The sequence below is a fragment of the Oncorhynchus tshawytscha genome, linkage group LG09, assembly GCF_018296145.1.
Source record: "Oncorhynchus tshawytscha isolate Ot180627B linkage group LG09, Otsh_v2.0, whole genome shotgun sequence".
Taxonomy (NCBI): Eukaryota; Metazoa; Chordata; class Actinopteri; order Salmoniformes; family Salmonidae; genus Oncorhynchus; species Oncorhynchus tshawytscha.
This window is the reverse complement of record NC_056437.1, coordinates 63,736,547-63,763,799: the sequence shown is the minus strand read 5'-3', so window position 1 is coordinate 63,763,799 and position 27,253 is coordinate 63,736,547. Positions and strand designations below refer to the sequence as shown.

Sequence of the window (27,253 nt, the reverse complement as noted above, 5' to 3'; positions counted from 1 at the left end):
ACTCTACGGTCGTGGCCAAAAGTTTTGAGAATGACACAAATATAAATTTTCATAAAGTCTGCTTCCTCAGTTTGTATGATGGCAATTTGCATATACTCCAGAATGTTATGAAGAGTGATCAGATGAATTGCAATTAATTGCAAAGTCCCTCTTTGCCATGCAAATGAACTGAATCCCCAAAAAACATTTCTACTGAATTTCAGCCCTGCCACAAAAGGTCAGTGATTCTCTCGCTAACACAGGTGGGAGTGTTGACGAGGACAAGGCTGGAGATCACTCTGTCATGCTGATTGAGTTCGAATAACAGACTGGAAGCTTCAAAAGGAGGGTGGTGCTTGGAATCATTGTTCTTCCTCTGTCAATCATGGTTACCTGCAAGAAATCACGTGCCGTCATCATTGCTTTGCGCAAAAAGGGGTTCACAGACAAGGATATTGCTGCCAGTAAGATTGCACCTAAATCAACCATTTATCAGATCATCAAAAACTTCAAGGAGACCTGTTCAATTGTTGTGAAGAAGGCTTCAGGGCGCCCAAGAAAGTCCAGCAAGCGCTAGGACCATCTCCTAAAGTTGATTCAGCTGCGGGATCGGGGCACCACCAGTACAGAGCTTGCTCAGGAATGGCAGCAGGCATGTGTGAGTGCATCTGCAGTCATAGTGAGGCGAAGTGTCAATAAGGGCAGCAAAGAAGCCACTTCTCTCCAGGAGAAACATCAGGGACAGGCTGATATTCTGCAAACGGTACAGGGATTGGACTGCTGAGGACTGGGGTAAAGTCATTTTCTCTGATGAATCCCCTTTCCGATTGTTTGGGGCATCCAGAAAAAAGCTTGTCTGGAGAAGACAAGGTGAGCGCTACCATCAGTCCTGTGTCATGCCAACAGTAAAGCATCCTGAGACCATTCATGTGTGGGGTTGCATCTCAGCCAAGGGAGTGGGCTCACTCACAATTTTGCCTGAGAACACAGCCATGAGTAAAGAATGGTATCAACACATTCTCAGAGAGCAACTTCTCACAAACATCCAGGAACAGTTTGGTGACAAACGATGCCTTTTCCAGCATGATGGAGCACCTTGCCATAAGGCAAAAGTGATAACTAAGTGGCTCGGGGAACAAAACATTGATATTTTGGGTCCATGGATAAGAAACTCCTCAGACCTTAATCCCATTGAGAACGTGTGATCAATCCTCAAGTGGTGGGTGGACAAACAAAAACCCACAAATTCGGACCAACTCCAAGCATTGATTATGCAAGAATGGGCTGCCATCAGTCAGGATGTGGCCCAGAAGTTAATTGACAGCATGTCAGGGCGGATTGCAGAGGTCTTGAAAAAGAAGGGTCAACACTGCAAATATTGACTCTTTGCATCAAGTTCATGTAATTGTCAATAAAAACCTTTGACACTTATGAAATGCTTGTAATTATAATTCAGTATTCCATAGTAACATCTGACAAAATATCTAAAGACACTGAAGCAGCAGAGTTTGTGGAAATTAATATTTGTCATTCTCAAAACTTTTGGCCACGACTGTACTCAAAACATTTCAGCTTTTCATTTTTAATTCTTTCTTCATACACATTTCTAAATACATAATTCCACTTTGACATTATGGGGTATTGTGTGTAGGCCAGCAAAATATTTTTTTTAGATATATATATATATATATATATATATATATATACTGTGCCATTCAAAAGTTTAGACACACCTACTCAAGTGTTTTTCTTTATTTTACTATTTTCTACATTGTAGAATGTTTGTGAAGACATCAAAACTATGAAATAACACATGGAATCATGTAGTAACCAAAAAAGGGTTAAAGAGCTTTGTACTCTCTTGGAATTCTCTCAACCAGCTTCATGAGGTAGTCACCTGGAATGCATTTCAATTAACAGGTATAGTGGCTTGCGAAAGTAATCACCCACCTTAAATTTTTTTCTATTATGTTGTCTTACAACCCAGATTTTTTTTCTATCATTTGATTTACACATTATGCCTACCACTTTGAAGTGGCAAAATATTTTTTCCTGTGAAACAAACAAGACAAAAAAACTGAAAACTTGAGCGTGCATAACTATTTACCCCCCCCCCCCAAAGTCAATACTTTAGAGCCACCTTTTGCAGCAATTACAGCTGCAAGTCTCTATAAGTTTGGCACATCTAGCCACTGGGATTTGTGCCTATTATTCAAGGCAAAACTGCTCCAGCTCCTTCAAGTTGGTTCCGCCGATGTACAGCAATCTCTAAGTCATACCACAGATTCTCAATTGGATTGAGGTATGGGCTTTGACTAGGCCATTCCAAGACATTTAAATGTTTCCCCTCAAACCACTCGAGTGTTGCTTCAGCAGTATGCTAGGGTCATTGTCCTGCTGGAAGGTGAACCTCCATCCCAGTCTCAAATCTCTGGAAAACTGAATCAGGTTTCCCTCAAGAATTTCCCTGTATTTAGCACCATCTATCCCTTCAGTTCTGGCCAGTTTCCCAGTCCCTACCGATGAAAAACATCCCCACAGCATGATGCTGCCACAACCATGCTTCACTGTGGGAATGGTTTTCTCTGGGGGATGAGTACCTTCTTCCATATGTTTGGGGAGTCTCCCACATGCCTTTTGGCGAACGCCAAATGTGTTTTCTTATTTTTTTCTTTAACTTCTTATGGCTGCAATCCCGTTAACGGGAGCAATATAACAACAGCCAGTCAAAGTGTAGGGCGCCATTCTCAAAACATCAAAAATCTCATAATTAACATTCCTCAAACATACATGTATCTCATACCATTGTAAATCTATTCTTGTTGTTAATCCCACCAAATTGTCCGATTTCAAATATGCTTTACAGCAAAAGCACCACAAACGATCATGTTAGGTCACCACATAAAGCCACAGAAAAACACAGCCATTTTTTTCCCAGCCAAAGAGAGGAGTTTCAAAAAGCAGATAGAGATAAAAATTAATCACTAACCTTTGATGATCTTCATCAGATGACACCAATAGGACTTCATGTTACACAATACATGTATGTTTTGTTTGATAAGGTTCATATTTATCAAAATATGTCACAATAGCCGCCATGTTGACGTCAACATAAACAAGAAATTACATGATAAATATTCCCTTACCTTTGATGATGTACATCAGAAAACACTCCAGGAATTCCAGGTCCACAATAAATGTTTGTTTTTTGTTCGAAAATATCCGTTATTTATGTCCAAATACCTTCTTTTGTTAGCGCATTTGGTATACATATCCAAACGCTCATTCTGGTCAGCGTTATATCGGACAAAAACATCAAAAAGTTATTTACAGGTCGAAGAAACATTTCAAACTATGTACAGAATCAATCATTGGAATGTTTTCAACATATATCTTCAATAAAGTTCCAACCGGACTATTCCTTCTTGTCTTCATGAGCCATGGAACGCAAGTGACTACCATGAGGAATAAGCATGATCAGAAAATGGCTGACTGCCAGACACCTGACTGATTCTGCTATCATTCACTCCCACAACACCATAGAAGTCTCATTATAATTTCTATTGATGGTTGACATCTAGTGGAACACCTAGGCAGTGCAACATCATTAACATCTCAAGGGGATTTCATTGGGGACTCTGGTGAATCCAAACAAAGCTCAGATTTCTCACCTCCTGTTTTGATTTCTCCTCAGGATTTTGCTTGCCATATGAGTTCTGTTATACTCACAGACATCATTCAAACAGCTTTAGAAACTTTAGAGTGTTTTCTATCCAATACTACTAATAATATACATACAGTGGGGAGAACAAGTATTTGATACACTGCCGATTTTGCAGGTTTTCCTACTTACAAAGCATGTAGAGGTCTGTAATTTTTATCATAGGTACACTTCAACTGTGAGAGCTGAGATCTTGCATGGAGCCCCAGACCGAGGGTGATTGACCGTCATCTTGAACTTCTTCCATTTTCTAATAATTGCAGCAACAGTTGTTGCCTTCTCACATGGCTGCTTGCCTATTGTCCTGTAGCCCATCCCAGCCTTGTGCAGGTTTACAATTGTAACCCTGATGTCCTTACACAGCTCTCTGGTCTTGGACATTGTGGAGAGGTTGTAGTCTGTTTGATTGAGTGTGTGGACAGGTGTCTTTTATACAGGTAATGCGTTCAAACAGGTGCAGTTAATACAGGTAATGAGTGGAGAACAGGAGGGCTTCTTAAAGAAAAACTAATAGGTCTGTGAGATCCGGAATTCTTACTGGTTGGTAGGTGATCAAATACTTATATCATGCAATAAAATGCAAATTAATTACTTAAAAATCATACAATGTGATTTTCTGGATTTTTGTTTTAGATTCCGTCTCTCACAGTTGAAGTGTACCTATGATACAAATTACAGACCTCTACATACTTTGTAAATAGGACAACCTGCAAAATCGGCAGGGTATCAAATACTTGTTCTCCCCACTGTACATTAGCAACTGAGACTGAGGAGTAGGCCATTTACTTTGGGCAACTTATTCATCCAAGCTACTCAATACTGCCCCCCAGCCATAAGAAGTTAAGCAATGGCCACTCTTCTATAAAGCCCAGCTCTGTGGAGTGTATGGCTTAACTTCTTGGTGACAGTGGGGCAGTATTGAGTAGCTTGAATGAATAAGGTGCCCAGAGTAAACTGCCTGCTACTCTGTCCCAGATGCTAATATATGCATATTATTAGTAGTATTGGACAGAAAACACTCTGAAGTGTCTAAAACTGTTTGAATTATGTCTGTGAGTATAACAGAACTCATATGGCAGGCGAAAACCTGACAAAAATCCAACCAGGAAGTGGGAAATCTGAGGTTTGCAGTTTTTCAACTCTTTGCCATTCCAATATACAGTGTAAATGGGGTCATATTGCACTTCCTAAGATGTCAACAGTCTTTAGAACGTTGTTTCAGGCTTCTACTGTGAAGTGGGGGTGAATGAGAGCTGATTGAGCCAGGTGTCTGGCAGAGTGCCACACGCTTGTGAGGAGCAGTCACGAGAGAGTTAGCTCTCGTTCCATTGTTTTTCTACAGACATAGGAATTCTCCGGGTGTAACATTATTGAACATTTATGATAAAAACATCCTAAAGATTGATTCTCTACCTAGTTTAACAAGTTTCTACGCGCTGTAATATAACTTTTTTAACTTTTCGTCCGACGTTTGGCTGGACCTGAACGCGCATTTGGATTTTTTTTACCAAACGCGCTAACAAAAGAAGCTATTTGGACATAAATGATGGACATTATTGAACAAATCAAACATTTATCGTGGAACTGGGATTCCTTGGATTGCATTCGGATGAAGATCATCAAAGGTAAGTGAATATTTATAATGCTATTTCTGACTAATGTTGACTACACAATATGGCGGATATCTTTTGGCTGCTTTGTTGTCTGAACACCGTACTCAGATTATTGCAAGGTTTGCTTTTTCCGTAAAGTTTAAAAAAAATCTGACACAGCGGTTGCATTAAGGAGAAGTATATCTCTAATTCCATGTATAACACTTGTATTTTCATCAACATTTATAATGACTCTCTGCACAATCTCTGCACAATCACCGCATGTTTTAGAACTACTGAACATAACGCACCAATGTAAAATGAGATTTTTTGATATAATTATGCACTTTATCGAACAAAACATACATGTATTGGGTAACATGAAGTCCTAGTGTCATCTGATGAAGATCTTCAAAGGTTAGTGATTCATTTTATCTCTATTTGTGCTTTTTGTGACTCCTCTCTTTGGCTTTATAGCTGTGTGTTTCTGTGAGTTGGTGGTGACCTAACATAATCGTTTGTGGTGCTTTCGCTGTAAAGCATTTTTGAAATCAGACACTGGCTGGATTAACGAGAATTTTATATTTAACATGGTGTAAAATACTTGTATGCTTGAGGAATTTTAATTGAGATTTTTGTTGTTTTGAATTTGGTGCCCTGCACTTTCACAGGCTGTTGGCGAGTTGGCACGCTACCGTCCTACATATCCCAGAGAGGTTAAAGTGGTCCTATGGGCAGATACTTCAATCTCCGCTGTGGAGCTTTGCAGCTCCTTCAGGGTTATCTTTGGTCTCTTTGTTGCCTCTCTGATTATTGCCCTCCTTGCTTGGTCCTTGAGTTCTGCTGGACGGCCCTCTTTTGGCAGGTTTGTTGTGGTGCCGTATTCTTTCAATTTTCTTATAATAACGGATCTAACGGTGGGATCCTTGGGATGTTAAAAGTTTCAGATATTTTTTATAACCCAACCCTGATCTGTACTTCTCCACAACTTTGTCCCTGACTAGTTTGGAGAGCTTCTTGGTCTTCATGGTGTCGCTTGCTTGGTGGTGCCTCTTGCTTAGTGGTGTTGCAGACTGGGACCTTTCAGAACAGGTGTATACTGAGATCATGTGACACTTAGATTGCACAGGTGGACTTTATCTAATTATGTGACTTCTGAAGGTAATTGGTGGCACCATGAATTGGTGGCACCATGAAATCCAAATAAAAATCCATTTAAATTACAGGTTGTAATGCAACAAAATAGGAAAAACTCAAAAGTGGATGAATACTTTTGCAAGGTACTGTATGAGTTGTTAAAAGTTAATTTGTGGAATTTCTTTCCTTCTTAATGCGTTCGAGCCAATAAGTTGTGTTGTGACAAGGTAGGGGTGGTATACAGAAGATAGCCCTATTTGGTAGACCAAGTCCATATTATGGCAAGAACAGCTCAAATAAGCAAAGAGAAACGACAGTCTATCATTACTTTAAGACATGAAGGTCAGTCAATACAGAACATTTCAAGAATTTTCTTCAAGTGCAGTCGCAAAAACCATAAAGGGCTATGATGAAACTGGCTCTCATGATGACCGCCACAGGAAAGGAAGACCTAGAGTTACCTCTGCTGCAGAGGATAAGTTCATTAGAGTTAGCTGCACATCAGATTGCAGCCCAAATAAATGCTTCAAGGAGTTCAAGTAACAGACACATCTCAAAACTGAACTGTTCAGAGAAGACTGCATGAATCACGCCTTCATGGTCGAATTGCTGCCAAGAAACCACTACTAAAGGACATCAATAAGAAGAGACTAGCTTGGTTCAAGAAACATGAGCAATGGACTGTAGACCGGTGGAAATCTGTATTTTGTCCCGATGAGTCCAAATGTGAGATTTTAGGTTCCAACCGTTGTGTCTTTGTGTGAGACAGAGTAGGATGATCTCTGCATGTGTGGTTCCCACCATGAAGCATGGAGGATGGGATGTGATGGTGTTGGGGTTCTTATTTAGAATTCAAGGCACACTAACATGGCTACCACAGTATTCTTCAGCGATACGCCATCCTATCTGGTTTGTGCTTAGTGAGACTATAATTTGTTTTTCAGCAGTACAATGACCCAACACACCTCCAGGCTGTGTAAGGGCTATTTGACCAAGAAGGAGAGTGACGGAGTGCTTCATTTGATGACCTGGCCTATACAATCACCCGACCTCAACCCAATTGCTTGGATATGAGTTGTACCGCAGAGTGAAGGAAAAGAAGCCAACAAGTGCTCAGCATACGTGGGAACTTCTTCAAGATGGTTGGAAAAGCATTCCAAGTGAACCTGGTTGAGAGAATGCTGAGAGTGTGCAAAGCTGTCATCAAGGCAAAGGGTGGCTACTTTGAAGAATCTCAAATATATTTTATAACACTTTTTTGGTTACTACATGATTCCATGTGTGTTAAATCATAGTTTAATATCTTCACTATTATTCTACAATGTAGAAAATTGTAAAAAAAAAGAAGAAAAACCCATGAAAAACCCATGTGTCCAAACTTGAGACTGGTACTGTGATTTTATTATTGTTTTTTACATTTGTTTTTTTATATATTTAAAAAAATATTTTTACTTGTTTTTTCTCCCCAACTTCATGATATCAGATTGGTAATTGCGATCTTGTCTCATCGCTGCAACTCCACAATGGTCTTGGGAGAGGCAAAGGTCAAGAGCCATGCATCCCCCGAAACATGACCCGCCAAGCCGCACTGCTTCTTGACACACTGCTTGTTTAACCCGAAAGCCAGCTGCACCTGTAACGGTTTTCTGGGGAAAGAGAGGTGGACCAAAATGCAGCGTGGTTAGTTTTGTGCATCTTTAATAAAGATGAAAGTACAACAATCTACAAAAACAAGAAACGTGAAAAAAAACAACAGTCCTATCTGGTGCCACAAACACAAAGACAGGAACAATCACCCACAAAACCCAACACAAAACAGGCTACCTAAATATGGTTCCCAATCAGAGACAATGACTAACACCTGCCTCTGATTGAGAACCATATCAGGCCAAACATAGAAATAGACAAACCAGACACACAACATAGAATGCCAACCCAGCTCACGTCCTGACCAACACTAAAACAAGGAAAACACACACACGAACGATGGTCAGAACGTGACAGCACCAATGTGTCGGAGGAAACACAGTCCAACTGACAACCGAAGTTAGCTTGCAGGCGCCCTGCCCGCCACAAGGAGCAATGACAAAAAATATGAATTTAATCTATTCAAAAAAATTAAGGCTGTAACACAACATAATGTGGAAAAAGTCAAGGGATGTGAATACTTTCTGAAGGCACTGGAGTTGCCACAAAGCCCCAGCTCGGGACAGATTATTCCTGACTGAGTGAAACCAGCGTTTATACACTCTCACACACACATACACACCACACAGACACACATATATACACACACACACACACGTTCCTGTTGGTGGCCCACTTTATGCACAAATTTACCTACAATTTACTGGTTATTCCCATTGATTTATCTGTATTGCAGATTAACCCTTCCCTTCCTCTTCCCCCGTTCCCTCTCCTTGGAACTCCCTCCCCAGATGCCCAACAATCCCTTCTCCATTCCGGACCCAAGTCTCGGGCAGAGAGTGGTTGCTCCTCCCTAGAGAAGAACACACCAGCTACAGACTCCTGGCAGCCATCTTTGTCTCTGTCCAGTGTTTCTCCCAGGGACCCCCTGAGGTTTGTCTTCCTCCCCATCAACGGTCCCTTGGCATCTCCCGTCTCTTCCTCCTCTTCTGGTTGTTCTTCCTCCTCCTCCCCTTGTCCTCAGGTCCTGATTGGCAGGTCCCCAATGGCCTCAAGATGCTCTGCCACCAGCACGTCCTTCGGCTGGCTACGGGGTGAGTCTACCAGGGGCATGGTGAAGGTGGACAAGGGCCGGGCTGAGGACCAGGGTGACGACCCCCGGGGTCCCAGTGTGGGGAGACCAAAGTATGTGTGGTTGGCTGATGTGCACAGGACCAGACGGCTGGATGACAGGGAGACGATGGGGACCTTCGGGGCCCAGGCAGGGAGTCTGGTGCAGGGTAGAGCAGACAGCCCTGGCAGGGACCAGCTCAACAGGCTATTTGTCTTGGAACGCAGGTCAGACTTCTTAGTCACAGCCGTGTTTGAGAGCATAAATTCTTCTCAAGCCGCTGATCACCGACAGAGCAGACTGACTGAGCAGAATTGATGCTCTCATGTCTCTTTTTGCCACATGAGCTGTGGTGTTCACCATCTCAAAACTTGTATCTTCTGTTTTTATGTTCATACGTTCTAAACACAAATCATACTCCTTTGTTGTTTTCCCTGTCTTAGGTCTCTGAAGCCCCACCAACCATGTCACTCAGCCCTGCTGGGACTGCCCGTTCCTTTCAAAACCATTCGCCAACCACAACATGGGGCTCCAGCCATCACCCCTACATTACCAAATCCATTGCTATCATCACAAGTTGTCTCTACCTATTATTTTGCCTCTGCATTCCTTATTATTACCATGCTGAAATTACATGACTAAACATGTAAACTGTACATTTTTTTAGTTAACTGTTTGTGTACTTTTGCATTTTGTAAGTCAATTGAGTTAAGCATTGATATGTGTACTCTGTGTGTTTGTTTGTTTTGGGATCAGGAGGTCGCAGGTCATAGACCAGTTAGAGGGTGATCACGTTGACAACATGGACACCAGCTCTTTTTCTGAGCCGACCTCCTCTTCCTCATCATTCTCCAACACCACAAGCCAGACCCGACACAGTAGAATGCAGATAAGCAAAAAACAGGTACAATGACCATTTTTGGAAAACAGATTATAGCGCAATAACCTACCAGTATATTGATCACATTCATTTAGCTTTGGACTACCAAGTACCTGAATTGTGAGATATGTGGAGATAGAAACTGCTGTTGAAACTGAAGAGACATTAAGTAGTGTCCAATCAAACTGCATATTTTGGCCAATGGGTAAAATAATTGTGTAGATAATCCTCTAAGAAAACCAATGTTCCAAACCTCTTGTCTCTATCATAAGCCGTTCAAAACTTATTTTACTTTTTACACTTGTAGGATGGTCAAAATTAGGGTGAATAAATCAATGGCCAGAAAAGGCCAGGCAAAAAAGTTGTAAAAAAAAATTGAAATTAGTTAACTTCTTGCGTCGAGCCATCCCGGATCCGGGATCGTGAATACAGCCTCAAGCTCATTACCATAACGCAACGTTAACTATTCATGAAAATCGCAAATGAAATGAAATTAATATGCTAGCTCTCAAGCTTAGCCTTTTGTTAACAACACTGTCATCTCAGAATTTCAAAATATGCTTCTCAACCATAGCAAAACAAGCATTTGTGTAACAGCTAGCGCAGCTAGCGTAGCATTTAGCGTTAGCATTAGCAGGCAACATTTTCACAAAAACCAGAAAATCATTCAAATAAAATCATTACCTTTGAAGAACTTCAGATGTTTTCAATAAGGAGACTCTCAGTTAGATAGAAAATGCTCAGTTTTTCCTGAAAGATTATTTGTTTAGGAGAAATCGCTCCGTTTGGTGCGTCACGTTTAGCTACGAAAAAAACCTGTATCCAGGAGTGTAATTATCCCCGCAGCTCATTAGCATAACACAACGTTAACTATTCATGAAAATCGCAAATGAAATGAAATTAATATGCTAGCTCTCAAGCTTAGCCTTTTGTTAACAACACTGTCATCTTAGATTTTCAAAATATGCTTCTCAACCATAGCAAAACAAGCATTTGTGTAACAGCTAGCGCACCTAGCGTAGCATTTAGCGTTAGCATTAGCAGGCAACATTTTCACAAAAACCAGAAAATCATTCAAATAAAATCATTACCTTTGAAGAACTTCAGATGTTTTCAATGAGGAGACTCTCAGTTAGATAGCAAATGCTCAGTTTTTCCTGAAAGATTATTTGTTTAGGAGAAATTGCTCCGTTTGGTGCATCACGTTTGGCTACCAAAAAAAAAGGGAAATTCAGTCTTCAAAACGCAGAACTTTTTTCCAAATGAACTCCATAATATCGACTGAAACATGGTAAACGTTGTTTAGAATCAATCCTCAAGGTGTTTTTCACATATCTCTTCATGATATATCGTTCGTTGAAAGCCTCCTCTCTCCTCTCAATCACTGGATGACTGTGTGCAGCTTGTAGATTACGCACCAATTTAGACAAAGGACACCGGGCGGACCCCTGGTAAATGTAGTCTCTTATGGCCAATCTTCCAATGATATGCCTATAAATACGTCACAATTCTGCAGACACCTTGGAGAAACGATAGGAAGGGCAGGCTCATTCCCGGCGCATTCACAGCCATATAAGGAGACAATGGAAAACAGAGCTTCAAAAATTCTGCCCATTTCCTGGTTGAAGTTTCATCTTGGTTTCGCCTGTAGCATGAGTTTTGTGGCACTCACAGATAATATCTTTGCAGTTTTGGAAACCTTAGAGTGTTTTCTTTCCAAAGCTGCCAATTATATGCATAGTCGAGCATCTTTTCGTGACAAAATATTGCGCTTAAAACGGGCACGTTTTTTATCCATAAATTAAAAGAGCGCCCCCTATATCCAAGAAGTTAAGCAGTATGTTCCACCTTCTCCACTGTGGTCCCGTCAATGGGGATAGGGGCGTGCTACCTCAGATTTTTCCTGAAGTCCACGATCAGCTCCTTCATTTTGTTGACGTTGAGGGACAGGTTATTTTCCTGGCACCACTCCGCCAGGGCCCTCACCTCCTCCATGTAGGCTGTCTCGTCATTGTTGGTAATCAGGCCTAACTTGATGATTGAGTTGGAGGCGTGTGTGGCCACGCAGTCATGGGTGAACAGGGAATACAGGAGGGGGCTGAGTACGCACCCTTGTGAGGCCCCTGTGTTGAGGATCAGTAAAGTGGAGGTGTTGTTTCCTACCTTCACCACATGGAGGCGGCCTGTCAGGAAGTCCAGGACCCAGTTGCACATAGTGGAGTTCAGATCAGGGCTGCGAGCTTGATGATGAACTTGGAGGGTACCATGGTGTTGAAGGCTGAGCTGTAGTCAGTGAACAGCATTCTTACATAGATATTCCTCTTGTCCAGGTGGGATAGGGCAGTGTACAGTGCAATGGCGATGGCATCGTCTGTGGATCTATTGGGGTGGTAAGAAAATTGAAGTGGGTCTAGGGTGTCAGGTATGGTAGAGGTGATATGGTCCTTAACTACCCTCTCAAAGCACTTCATGATGACAGAAGTGAGTGCTACAAGCGATAGTAATTTAGTTCAGTTACCTTTGCTTTCTTGGGTACAGGAACAATGGTGGACACCTTGAAGCAAGTGGAGACAGCAGATTGGGATAGGGAGAGATTGAACGTCCGTAAACACTCCAGACAGCTGGTCTGCGCATGCTCGGAGGACACAGCTAAAGATGCTGTCTGGGCTAGCAGCCTTACGAGGTTAAACATGCTTAAATGTCTTACTCGTGTCGGCCAGAGAAGGAGAGTCCATAGTCCTTGGGAGAGGGCCTCATCGATGGCACTGTGTTGTCCTCAAAGGCTACCCGAAACATATCTCAGTCCGCGTGATCAAAACAATCTTGAAGCATTGGTCAGACCAGCGTTGAATAGACCTTAGCATGGGTACTTCCTGTATAAGTTTCTGTCTATAGGAAGGGAGGAGCAAAATAAAGTTGTGATCTGATTTGCAGAAGGGAGGGTGGGGTAGGGCCTTGTAGGCATCCTGGAAGAGAGACTTGCAGTGGTGGAGTGTTTTCCCAGCACGAGTACTGTAGTCAATGTGTTGGTAGAACTTCGGTAGCGTGTTGGTAGAACTTTGTTACCATCAAAGTTGCTTAGGAGCTAGAAGCAGAGCTGCCTGTCGGCGCCATCTTACTAGACTAAATGGCATCACCAAAGTGAGTTTTCACACACCCTACATTAGGCAACTCCTGATTACACAATGGAAGTTTGGTTGAAATTTTGTAATTTTTGGGGATAAAAGTAGACATGTGCTCAACTGTAGTTCTCTCCTCTCTGCCTGTGGTTGGAGGAGGCCCTGGAATATGGTCTGAAGCGTTTTGCCCCGGATGTCTCCAGACCAACCATGCCCTGCTACCGCCGCTCCAAGTCCTTGGACCGGAGGGCAGCAGAAGCTACGGCCACCACAGCAACGGTAAATCTGTCCAGATGGGACCTCTACATTCTTAAACTTGTTAGGGAGGATGTTCCTGTGGCGGGATCAAATCAGCGGATATTTTAGAGCGCCACCTATTGTTTTCGATAAAACTCAAACTTTCATTAAAACACAAATGCAAGGTAGTGAATTAAAGCTACACTCGTTGTGAATCTAGCCACCAAGTCAGATTTGTAAAATGCTTTTCGGCGAAAGCATGAGAAGCTATTATCTGATAGCATGCACCCCCCAGAATACCAGACCGTCAACAAAACAACAGATTTTGCGGTAGCCGGCGCTACCCAAAACGCAGAAATAAAATATAAAACATTCATTACCTTTGACGAGCTTCTTTCTTGGCACTCCTATATGTCACATAAACATCACAATTGGGTCTTTTTCCCGATTAAATCCGTCATTGTATACCCAAAATGTGATTTGCTGAAGACCGGTCTGATCCAGAAAATGCCCCTTTACATGACGCAACGTCACTTTTTAAAATTACAAAAGTTACCTATACACTTTTACAAATCACTTCAAATTACTTTTCTAAACCAACTTTAGGTATTAATAAACGTTAATAATCTATTAAATTGATCACGGGGCGATCTGTATTCGATAGCAGCAAGTCTTGAAATCATCGTCCATGTTTTCACATTCAAAACATCCTGTGGTGAGCCCAAAGAAAGGAAATGCGTCACGTTTCCAAACCAAGGATAAAGCAGCCCCTAAATGACAGCATTGGCGACATCGTGTGGAAGCTGTAGGCGTTTACAGGGGCTTGACATGTATTTTCTTCAGCCTTAGACAATACATTGACTGGCGGATGGATATTATTTTTGTGTTTTTAGTGAGCAGTTTTTTGAAGGATTTTGACTCCTAAACACGTTATGTTCTAGCCACAGACACGATTTAACCAGTTTTAGAGACTTCAGGGTGTTTTCTATACACACACACTTATCATATGCATATACTATATTCCTGGCATGAGTAGCAGGATGCTGAAATGTTGCGCGATTTTTAACAAAAAGCTGCGAAAATTCGCAGCCTCCTTAAAAGGTTTTAAACTAGATCTGGGTGTGTCCAATATATAATGTGCCGGTTTCCCTGACAAAGAGATTATCAATTGAGCATGCCTTTTAGTCTAGGACTAAATTTAATCTGTGTCTGGGAAACTGGCCTAATATTACAAATATAGGGTAAGCTTCATTTAGCTAAACTGATTTACATTATAATAAACATTTTTAAATAAAAATAATAAAGGTTTTCCCCTTCTCAGCCCGACCTCAACTTCAAAAAGGGCTGGATGACCAGACTGACTGACAAAGGGCAGGTTAGTGTTTATAAACTTTGTATCTGTATGTGTTTGTGCATGTGAATTGCAATTCCTTAATTGTTGATTCGTTATCTATCTTGCAGTGGAAGAAGCACTGGTTCGTCCTGACTGACCAAACCCTGAGGTTCTACAGAGATATTGTTGCTGAGGAGGTATGGATGGACAGTTATCTTTATTTTAATGGAGTGCCTACGGATGCGACATTTTTGGGATCTTTAGTCCTCTGAATAAAATATCTGGAGCTTCCTGAAGCTTCTGCCAACACTTTTGTGGATCACGTTCTGCGCATAAGTATACGCGTAGAGAACAGGCTACTCAGGCAAAGTTAGATCAACGTTAGACAAAGCTGAATCAATGTCTGCAAGATCACATAATGATCACAGTATTTTACATAACAGAACCAAATATAATAGCATAGTATAACGTTACTGTAAGACAAAAACACCACCTCATATTTCGCTCATGTGGCCAAAATACAACAGAGCGCACCACTAGGCATAATGCACATGTAGGCTATGCTACAGTTTGTTAACAGCATCTGCTCAAACATTTGCTCACTGTACATCATTCAAAACAATACTATGCGACAACACTGTATAACTCAATGTCTAAATGCATATCCCCATGAAACTGATTGAGATCAAATGGTTGGTTACTATGGGTAAGACTTGAAGAATTAGGGACTGTACGTTATTTATAATGAGGGATACCTGGAGAAAATCGGACCTCTGAAATGAAAATGGATAGCCCTCACTAACATTTTCATCTGGAAGAAAAGTGACCCTCCTCTATAAATAAATGACCCTCCACTATACACAAAATTATAATTAAAACAAAGTGAATAGCAGAGAGCATGCCTAAAACAGACCAGATCGTGTGCCAATTGTTTTTGTCCCCTCACACCAAACGCGATCACGAACACGCAGGTTTAAAAAAAAAAAAAAAAAAAAAAAAAACTCTGATCAAATTATATTAATTTGGGGACAGGTCAAAAAGCATTAAACATTTATGGCAATTTAGCTAGCTAGCTTGCAGTTGCTAGCTAATTTGTACTATTTAGCTAGCTTGCTGTTGCTAGCTAATTTGTCCTGGGATTTAAATGTTGAGTTGTTATTTTACTTGAAATGCACAAGGTCCTCTACTCCGCCAATTAATCCACACATAAAACGGTTAACCAAACCATTTCTAGTCCTCCTCTCCTCCTTCCAGGCTTTTTTCTTCTTTGGACTTTATATGGCGATTGGCATCTAAACTTTCATAATAAGGTGTATTACCATGACCGACCAACCTTAGTTCATCTTTCAATCACCCACGTGGGTATAACCAATGAGGAGATGGCACCAGGGTATCTGCTTCTGTAAAGCAATGAGGAGATGGGAGAGGCAGGACTTACACCACGTTCAGCGTCATAAATAGAACTGACTTCTATTTTAACGCTTGGCAACGCAGACACTCGCTGTAGTGGAGCGAGTCGAGAATTTCGAGTTCCTTGGTGTCCACATCACCAACAAACTGTCATGGTCCAAACACACCAAGACAGTTGTGAAGAGGGCACGACAACACCTTTTCCCCCTCAGGAGACTGAAAATATTTGGCATGGGTCCCCAGATCCTCAGAAAGTTCTACAACAGCACCATCGAGAGTCTAACTCGACGAACTAACTATAGCTCACCACATGAGCATCAAACCAAAGACTGGCTGTTTAAATGAATTAGGCCTTCTCAAGTTAGCCTAAGTTATGTGTGTTACTTGAATATGGCTTGAATATGACCTCCCTGAGGTCAATAACTCTGATAAAACTTCATCATTGGCAACGAAACATATTGTTTTTATTCAAATCAATTACAGCAGTAGCAAGCTAATAAAATGTAACTCTGGTCCTCCTCCGCATCTTTGTGCTCTCCCTTTCAAACTGAACAGGAAATCAGTAGCCTGCATGCACAGATAGGCCTAATGAATTTTTGGGAAAAATCAAAAATTATTTTTGGAAGAAGCCTTATACTCGCCTCCTGAAGTGTCCCCATTGTTTAGACGGCACACAAAGGTTTACATCTGCAAGAGCAGGGCAGACCAGGGCTCATGATTGGGATACCATTGCAGCTGTAGTGTAGCCTAGTTTTACACCATCCCACCAGCACAAAAAAATTGTGAAGGAAGTATATTTTCTTAGACCTGTAACTGCCCTGTGCAGTCCAAGCTCATTAATAAGCTAAGGACCCTGGGTTTAAACACTTCCCTCTGCAACTGGATCCTAGACTTCCTGATGGGCCGCCCCCAGGTGATGAGGTTAGGCAAAAACACATCCGCCACACTGACCTTCAACACGGGAGCCTCTCAGGGATGTGTGCTTAGTCCCCTCCTGTACTCCCTGTTCATCCACGACTGCGTGGCCACGCATAACTCCAACACCATCATTACGTTTGCCGACGACACAACGGTGGTTGGCCTGATTTTCCGACGACGATGAGACAGCCTTCAGGGAGGAGGTCAGAGACCTGGCAGTGTGATGCCGGGACAACAACCTCTCCCTCAATGTCAGCAAGACAAAGGAGCTGATCATGGAGTAAAGGAAACGGAGGACTGAGCACGCCCCCATTTGCATCCAAATTGCTGTAGTGGGCGAGTCAAGCGCTTCATGTTCCTCTGTGTCCACATCACTAAGGACCTATCATGGTCCAAACACACCAACACAGTCGTGAAGAGGGCATATCTCCCCTCAGGAAGCTGAGATTATTTGGCATTGGCCCTCAGATCCTCAAAAAGGTCTACAGCTGCACCATTGAGAGCATCTTTACTTGCTGCATCACTGCTTGGTATGGTAGCTGCTTGGCATCCCATCGCAAGATCCTGCAGAGGGCAATGCGTATGGCCCAGTACATCACTGTGGCTTAGCTCCCTGCCATCCAGGACCTCTATAGCAGGCGGTATCAGAGGAAGGCCCCAACAATCGTCAGACTACAGCCACCCAAGTCATAGACTGTTCTCCCTGCTGCCGCACGCACGGCAAGCCTCGTTATTGTTATTTTATTGTAATTTGTTTATTTGTAATTTTTTGTATTCCTTTTTAACTCTGCATTGTTGGGAAAGGGCTCGTAAGTAAGCCTTTCACAGTAAAGTTTACACCTGTTGTATTCAGAGCATATGACAAATACCATTCTATTTCCTTTCTCAGAGCATTCACTTCGTATACAGTAGCCTTGGCCTATAGCCTACAGTATAGGCTATGGATCATTTGATTGAGACCACACTAAATATTGGCGCACTTAATATTGCACGCCCAGCAAAGAATCAGGGATGAGGGGCAGCATCGGGCACACATCAATAAGCAACTAATTCTTAAACATTAAGCAATATTGACATTTAATCTATTATAAAATACATGACCGTCCTCTGGTGTCACTATCGTTTAAAGATGGATTGGACCAAGGTGCAGGGTGGTAGGCGTACATTTTTTCTTTTATTTAAATGACACCGAAAAAACAACAAAATACAAAAACTAACGTAAAGCTTACATGCAGTGCAGAAAGCAACTACACACAAACAAGATCCCACACTCTAAGGTGGGACAAAAGGCTGCCTAAGTATGATCCCCAATCTGAGACAACTGATTGGGAACCATCCTAGGCCAACAAAGAAATAGAAACATAGATTTGCCCACCCAAGTCACACCCTGACCTAACCAAATGGAGAATAAACAAAGCTCTCTAAGGTCAGGGCGTGACACCTGGACTAGATTTAAAAATAATAATAATACTAAACCCTCCCACTGTCTGAAATTGAAAAAGCATGGCCCTCCCCCATTTTTCTCCGGGTCACAATTCCAGAATCTTTGGGAAGCTCCAGATCTTTTAGTCTGCGGTCTAACGATCCTGAAAACGTCAGATCCACTGCTACAGCCTTATTTTAAATGTTGTTTGAGAATACACTACACTTGTATTATTTTATGTGTGAGAGAGAAAGAGAGAATGAGCAAGAGTGTGTGTGTGTGGGGGGGCATTACAGCATCCTCTTAACTTCAACGGTCTTTCTCTATCATATTTAATTTCAGGCTGCTGATTTGGATGGCGAGATTAACCTTTCTACTTGTTATGACATCACAGACTACCCAGTTCAGAGGAACTACGGCTTCCAGATACACGTGAGTTGACATTTGTGACCGATTGCTTTGATTCAGTTTTATGTAGCAAAATTTGAAATTGTGTTTTTTTTTTTACATTGGATAAAAGTAGAGACAGAGCTACAAAATGGTATATCCAGACCATTTTCCTTGTATGACTGGTAGATGAGAGCCAGGCTTGTTCTACTGATGCTTAAAGATAAATTCCAGACACAAATACTATTATACAAACAGTAATCACTGTCAGACTTGATGGGTCATGTAATTATCTGGTGAAGTGGAGTCTTTTGTTTAGCTAGCTAGCTAAACAATGAGCCATAATCCCAATCCATAGAGTACTAGCAATACAAACTAACTGTCATAGCTAGCTAAAGTTAACCAAATAGGTTCAATGTTAGTTAGTTAGCTAGCTAACATTAGGCTATAACTAGCAATGCAAATGGATTGTTGAGATAATATTTTCTACACAGATCATACACATAATGTTAGCTACCGAGCCAGTCATCTAACCTCAGCTAGAAAGCTAACAGTACGCTTTATCTTGGGGTCTTTTGTTTAGACATGTAGCTATTTAAATTTTTTATTTTTATTTCACCTCTATTTAACCAGGTAGGTTAGTTGAGAACAAGTTCTCATTTGCAACTGCGACCTGGCCAAGATAAAGCATAGCAGTGTGAACAGACAACACAGAGTTACACATGGAGTAAACAATTATCAAGTCAATAACACAGTAGAAAAAAAGAGAGTCTATATACATTGTGTGCAAAAGGCATGAGGAGGTAGGCGAATAATTACAATTTTGCAGATTAACACTGGAGTGATAAATGATCAGATGGTCATGTACAGGTAGAGATATTGGTGTGCAAAAGAGCAGAAAAGTAAATAAATATAAACAGTATGGGGATGAGGTAGGTAAAATTGGGTGGGCTATTTACCGATAGACTATATACAGCTGCAGCGAGTGGTTAGCTGCTCAGATAGCAGATGTTTGAAGTTGGTCAGGGACATAAAAGTCTCCAACTTCAGCGATTTTTGCAATTCGTTCCAGTCACAGGCAGCAGAGAACTGGAACGAAAGGCGGCCAAATGAGGTGTTGGCTTTAGGGATGATCAGTGAGATACACCTGCTGGAGCGCGTGCTACGGGTGTGTGTTGCCATCGTGACCAGTGAACTGAGATAAGGCGGAGCTTTACCTAGCATGGACTTGTAGATGACCTGGAGCCAGTAGGTCTGGCGACGAATATGTAGCGAGGGCCAGCTGACTAGAGCATACAGGTCGCAGTGGTGGGTGGTATAAGGTGCTTTAGTAACAAAACGGATGGCACTGTGATAAACTGCATCCAGTTTGCTGAGTAGAGTATTGGATGCTATTTTGTAGATGACATCGCCGAGTCGAGGATCGGTAGGATAGTCAGTTTTACTAGGGTAAGTTTGTCGGCGTGAGTGAAGGAGGCTTTGTTGCGGAATAGAAAGCCGACTCTAGATTTGATTTTAGATTGGAGATGTTTGATATGAGTCTGGAAGGAGAGTTTACAGTCTAGCCAGACACCTAGGTACTTATAGATGTCCACATATTCAAGGTCGGAACCATCCAGGGTGGTGATGCTAGTCGGGCGTGCGGGTGCAGGCAGCGAACGGTTGAAAAGCATGCATTTGGTTTTACTAGCGTTTAAGAGCAGTTTGAGGCCACGGAAGGAGTGTTGTATGGCATTGAAGCTCATTTGGAGGTTAGATAGCACAGTTTCCAAGGACGGGCCGGAAGTATACAGAATGGTGTCGTCTGCGTAGAGGTGGATCAGGGAATCGCCTGCAGCAAGAGCAACATCATTGATATATACAGAGAAAAGAGTCGGCCCGAGAATTGAACCCTGTGGCACCCCCATAGAGACAGCCAGAGGACCGGACAGCATGCCCCGATTTGAAACACTGAACTCTGTCTGCAAAGTAGTTGGTGAACCAGGCAAGGCAGTCATTAGAAAAACTGAGGCTACTGCGTCTGCCGATAAGAATATGGTGATTGACAGAGTCGAAAGCCTTGGCCAGGTCGATGAAGACGGCTGCACAGTACTGTCTTTTATCGATGGCGGTTATGATATCGTTTAGTACCTTGAGCGTGGTTGAGGTGCACCCGTGACCGGCTCGGAAACCAGATTGCACAGCGGAGAAGGTACGGTGGGATTCGAGATGGTCAGTGACCTGTTTGTTGACTTGGCTTTCGAAGACCTTAGATAGGCAGGGCAGGATGGATATAGGTCTGTAACAGTTTGGGTCCAGGGTGTCTCCCCCTTTGAAGAGGGGGATGAGTGTGGCAGCTTTCCAATCCTTGGGGATCTCAGACGATATGAAAGAGAGGTTGAACAGGCTGGTAATAGGGGTTGCGACAATGGCGGCGGATAGTTTCAGAAATAGAGGGTCCAGATTGTCAAGCCCAGCTGATTTGTATAGGTCCAGGTCTTGCAGCTCTTTCAGAACATCTGCTATCTGGATTTGGGTAAAGGAGAACCTGGAGAGGCTTGGGCGAGTAGCTGTGTGGGGGGAGCTGTTGGCCGAGGTTGGAGTAGCCAGGAGGAAGGCATGGCCAGCTGTTAAATGCTTGTTGAAGTTTTCGATAATCATGGATTTATCGGTGGTGACCGTGTTACCTAGCCTCAGTGCAGTGGGCAGCTGGGAGGAGGTGCTCTTGTTCTCTATGGACTTTAAAGTGTCCCAGAACATTTTGGAGTTAGAGCTACAGGATGCAAATTTCTGCCTGAAAAAGCTGGCCTTTGCTTTCCTGACTGACTGCGTGTATTGGTTCCTGACTTCCCTGAACAGTTGCATATCGCGGGGACTATTTGATGCTATTGCAGTCCGCCACAGGATGTTTTTGTGCTGGTCGAGGGCAGTCAGGTCTGGAGTGAACCAAGGGCTATATCTGTTCTTAGTTCTGCATTTTTTGAACGGAGCATGCTTATCTAAAATTGTGAGGAAGTTACTTTTAAAGAATGACCAGGCATCCTCAACTGACGGGATGAGGTCAATATCCTTCCAGGATACCCGGGCCAGGTCGATTAGAAAGGTCTGCTCGCAGAAGTGTTTTATGGAGCGTTTGACAGTGATGAGGGGTGGTCGTTTGACTGCGGATCCGTAGCGGATACAGGCAATGAGGCAGTGATTGCTGAGATCCTGGTTGAAGACAGCGGAGGTGTATTTGGAGGGCCAGTTGGTCAGGATGACGTCTATGAGGGTGCCCTTGTTTACAGATTTAGGGTTGTACCTGGTGGGTTCCTTGATGATTTGTGTGAGATTGAGGGCATCTAGCTTAGATTGTAGGACTGCCGGGGTGTTAAGCATATCCCAGTTTAGGTCACCTAACAGAACAAACTCTGAAGCTAGATGGGGGGCGATCAATTCACAAATGGTGTCCAGGGCATAGCTGTGAGCTGAGGGGGGTCGGTAGCAGGTGGCAACAGTGAGAGACTTATTTCTGGAGAGATTAATTTTTTAAATTAGTAGTTCGAACTGTTTGGATATGGACCTGGAAAGTATGACATTACTTTGCAGGCTATCTCTGCAGTAGACTGCAACTCCTCCCCCTTTGGCAGTTCTATCTTGACTGAAAATGTTATAGATGGGTATGGAAATCTCAGAATTTTTGGTGGCCTTCCTGAGCCAGGATTCAGACACGGCAAGGACATCAGGGTTAGCAGAGTGTGCTAAAGCAGTGAGTAAAACAAACTTAGGGAGGAGGCTTCTGATGTTGACATGCATGAAACCAAGGCTTTTTCCGATCACAGAAGTCAAGTCACAGAAGTTTAGGTAGCTAAACAATGAACCATAATCCCAATCCATAGAGTACTAGCAATACAAACCGAGGGTCATAGCTAGCTAAAGTTAACCAAATAAGTTCAATGTTAGCTAGTTAGCTAGCTAACATTAGGCTATAACTAGCAATGCAAATGGCTTGCTGAGATAATATTACTATACAGATCATACATGTAATGTTAGCTAGCGAGCCATCCATCTAATGTCAGCTAGCTAGCTAACAGTACGCTTTAACTTCCAATGAAAACAACTTTCTGACAAAATTAGAAACGTATAATATCTGAAACTGTGGCTAGATTCTTACCCGTATGCATGGATGAACGCTTCATAGCAGACTGCAACCCCTTTCATTAAACACGACGTCCTGTATAATTTCCATTTTATTTGTACAGATTTCAAAACTCAGTAAACTTCTTCCGTGACAACAACACTGTTGATCGATGTTTCTTCCCCATCACGGTCATCAGAAGACTGACTCTACAATGTCTTCTTCAATTAAAATGTTTTTACCTAAATCAGGGATTTCCTGAGAGTCAGCATGGTACGATCATCCTACTGAAAGTAGTCCATCACAATTTTTCCCACTGACCGTTGTCGATAGGGCCTGAGCATTAGCAACACATTTTCAGTTCTCCATAGCTAATATTATATCTTTGAAAAAAACTGCAGTAGGAAGGATTATCCACACATAAGGAGCAGCTCATTTTATAGACAGAAGATGCTACATGGCAGAACAATCTGAAACTCATCTCTCAGCATGTCCAGCCCATTCATTATCTCAGCCAATTATGGCTAGCGGGAAGGTTCCTGCCTTTTTCTGTGGCTAAACCATCTAGGCTCGTAATTGAACAATTTTATTCATATTTACAGATGGCATACAAGTTTGTTATTAAGGCAAATGAAAGATCAAATGTTCCAGAAGGCATTTCTGCTGAAAAACGCATTTTGATTAAACATTTTTTTTAAACTTTCAAATGCCTCTCCTGTGAAGTTGTGACTTACGACATACGCCTAGTTACCTGAAATGAGTCACATTTGGAGTCTTTGATTGGTTAATCCTCAGTCAGTTGAGATGATTTGTTATAGCCCGACAGTTTACCTGTTCTATGCAGTAGGGCTGTCAAGGGGTGTGTGGGATGGTATTAAAAGTTAATAATAAAGGGTTCATTGGGGTATATCTTAGATCAGATCTTTTTTTTGTCTTTCTGTGTGTAGTGCATGTTCAGGGTGAACATATTATATGAAATTAATTATTCAAGGGTAGGACAGGACAGAGTAGGATAGTTAATGACAAACAGGACACTGAAATCACAGTGATTGAGTCTTCCCCCCTCCTCACAAAGACTGCAGAGGGAGCGTTCACTCTGTGTGCCATGACTTCTGGGATCCGCAGGAACTGGGTCCAGGCAGTGATGAAGAACGTGAGGCACAACGTGGCCCTGGTCGTCACAAGGTAAAGGAGTCTTCTCTGGTTGAGACAAACTATTTATGATTTATTGATTGATTTTCAATCACAAAACAAGATCGACAAGACAAAAAGACAACATCAACACTCTAAACAGAACATTACACAATTTGCTTCAGTTTACAATAATGTGCAAACTGCAAGTTTATAAATCAAAGAGTAAAAATGAAAAATCAAAATGGCATCCAGCACTGAACACCTCAATCCCCTGATATGTGCTTGTTATGATACACAAAGTCTGATGGCTCTTCTTTCCTACTTTGTCCTATGTCTTCCATGCTACTCTTTAGGAAAAACCTGTGGCTGCTGGAACTGTCCACTCTCAGAGCCAGGTTGAATCCTTGGGCCTCGTGACCCTTGACCTTTAGATGTATTTGGGTAACACTTTACTTAACATCCAGTGTCATAACACATTATAACACTGTCAAAACCATGTCATAATGTGATAACAGCTGACTAAACCTGTCATAACCTGTCATAATATGGTCATAACACTGTCATGACCCACATATTTACACCTGTTGTGACATATATTGTGTTATTTTATGGCTGATTATGACACCTACATAAGTGTCAAAACCCACATCTATTCCAACCCAAAAATGATTAAATCCTTGTTGTTGTAGTTTTTATTGTTATTTTATGTCACCTTTATTTAACCAGGTAGGCTAGTTGAGAACAAGTTCTCATTTGCAACTGCGAAAGCAAAGCAGTTTGACACATGCAACAACACATGGAATAAACAAACATACAATCAATAATACAGTAGAAAAATCTATACACAGCATGTGCAAATGAGGTAGGATAAGAGAGGTAAGGCAATAAATAGGCCATGGTGGCAAAGTAATTAAAATATAGGAATTAAACCCTGGAATTGTAGGATGTGCAGAAGATGAATGTGCAAGTTGAGATACTGGGGTGCAAAGGAGCAAGATAAATAAATAAATACAGTATGGGGATGAGTTAGATTGGATGGGCTATTTACAGATGAGCTATGTACAGGTGCAGTGATCTGTGAGCTGCTCTGACAGCTGGTGCTTAAAGCTAGTGAGGGAGGTAAGAGTCTCCAGCTTCAGTGATTTTTGCAGTTCGTTCCAGTCATTAGTAGCAGAGAACTGGAAGGAGAGGCGGCCAAAGGAAGAATTGGCTTTGGGGGTGACCAGTGAGATATACCTGCTGGAGTGCGTGCTATAGGTGGGTGCTGCTATGGTGACCAGTGAGCTGAGATAAAGTGGGGCTTTACCTATTCAGAGACTGGTAGATGGCCTGGAGCCAGTGGGTTTGGCGACGAGTATGAAGCGAGGGCCAGCCAACGAGATCATACAGGTCGCAGTTGTGGGTAGTATATGGGGCTTTGGTGACAAAACGGATCGGACTGTGATAGACTGCATCCAATTTGTTGAGTAGAGTGTTGGAGGCTATTTTGTAAATGACATCGCCGAAGTCGAGGATCGGTAGGATGGCCAGTTTTACGAGGCTATGTTTGGCAGCATGAGTGAAGAATGCTTTGTTGCGAAATAAGTCAGAACCGTCCAGAGTAGTGATGCTGGACAGGCAGGCAGGTGCGGGCAGCGATCGGTTGAAGAGCATGCATTTATTTTTACTTGCATTTAAGAGCAGTTGGAGGCCCCGGAAGGAGAGTTGTATGACATTGAAGCTCATCTGGAGGTTAGTTAACACAGTGTCCAACGAAGAGCCAGAGGTATACAGAATGGTGTCGTCTGCGTAGAGGTGGATCAAAGAATCACCAGCAGGGAGATCGACATCATTGATGTATACAGAGAAGAGAGTTTGCCCGAGAATTGAACCCTGTGGCACCCCCATAGAGACTGCTAGAGGTCCGGACACAGGCCCTCCGATTTGACATACTGAACTCTATCGGAGAAGTAGTTGGTGAACCAAGTGAGGTAGTCATTTGAGAAACCAAGGCTGTTGAGTCTGCCAATAAGAATGTTGTGATTGACAGAGTCGAAAGCCTTAGCCAGGTCGATGAATATGGCTGCACAGTAATGTCTCTTATCGATGGCGGTTATGATATCGTTTAGGATCTTGAGCGTGGCTGAGGTGCACCCATGACCAGCTCTGAAACCAGATTGCATAGCGGAGAAGGTAGGGTGAGTTTCGAAATGGTCGGTAATCTGTTTGTTAACTTGGCTTTTAAAGACTTTAGAAAGGCAGGGTAGAATAGATATAGGTCTGTAGCAGTTAAGGTCTAGAGCGCCTCCCCCTTTGAAGAGGGGGATGAATGTGGCAGCTTTCCAATCTATGGGAATCTCAGACGATAGGAAAGAGAGGTTGAACAGGCTAGTAATACGGGTTGCAATAATTTCGTCAGATAATTTTAGAAAGAGAGGGTCCAGATTGTCTAGCCCGGCTGATTTGTAGAGGTCCAGATTTTGTAGTTTTTTCAGAACATCAGCTATCTGGATTTGGGTGAAGGAGAAGTGGGGGAGGTTTGGGCGAGTTGCTGTGGGGAGCGCAGGGCTGTTGACCGGGGTAGGGGTCAGGTGGAAAGGGCCAGGCAGAAAGCATGGCCAGCCGTAGAAAAATGCTTATTGAAACTCTCAATTTTTGTGGATTTATCGGTGATGACAGTGTTTCCTAGCCTCAGTGCAGTAGGCAGCTGGGAGGAGGTGCTCTTATTCTCCATGGACTTTACTTTTTTGAGTTTGTACTACAGGATGCAAATTTCTGTTTGAAAAAGCTAGCCTTAGCTTTCCTAACTGCCTGTGTATATTGGTTCCTAACTTCCCTAAAAAGTTGCATATCACGGGGGATATTCGATGCTAATGCAGAATGCCACAGGATGTTTTTGTGCTGGTCAAGGGCAGACAGGTCTGGAGTGAACCAAGGGCTATATCTATTCCTAGTTAAACATTTTTTTTTTAATGGAGCATGCTTGTTTAAGATGGTGAGGAAGGCACTTTTAAAGAATAAACAGGCATCCTCTACTGACGGTATGAGGTCAATGTCATTTCAGGATACCCAGGCCATGTCAAGTAGAAAGGCCTGTTCGCAGAAGTGAATTCTTTACAGTCATGTTTTTTCATCATATTTTAAATAAAA

General features: G+C 42.4%; 1 protein-coding gene across 3 annotated transcripts in view; it reads left to right on the top strand.

Moving 5' to 3' along the window:
* The window catches only part of LOC112246418 (centrosome-associated protein CEP250-like), an 86,967-nt gene that overhangs the window by 8,449 nt on the left and 51,265 nt on the right, over positions 1-27,253 (top strand). For 2 of the 3 annotated variants that reach the window (XM_024414730.2, XM_042327196.1), the window contains exons 4-10: positions 8,868-9,009; positions 9,944-10,091; positions 13,343-13,465; positions 14,745-14,798; positions 14,885-14,953; positions 18,850-18,939; positions 24,066-24,175. In XM_024414730.2, the coding sequence (XP_024270498.2) occupies positions 8,868-9,009; positions 9,944-10,091; positions 13,343-13,465; positions 14,745-14,798; positions 14,885-14,953; positions 18,850-18,939; positions 24,066-24,175 (736 nt within the window). The remainder of the gene's footprint in view (positions 1-8,867; positions 9,010-9,943; positions 10,092-13,342; positions 13,466-14,744; positions 14,799-14,884; positions 14,954-18,849; positions 18,940-24,065; positions 24,176-27,253) is intronic. The other variant, XM_042327195.1, reaches the window with a different exon arrangement.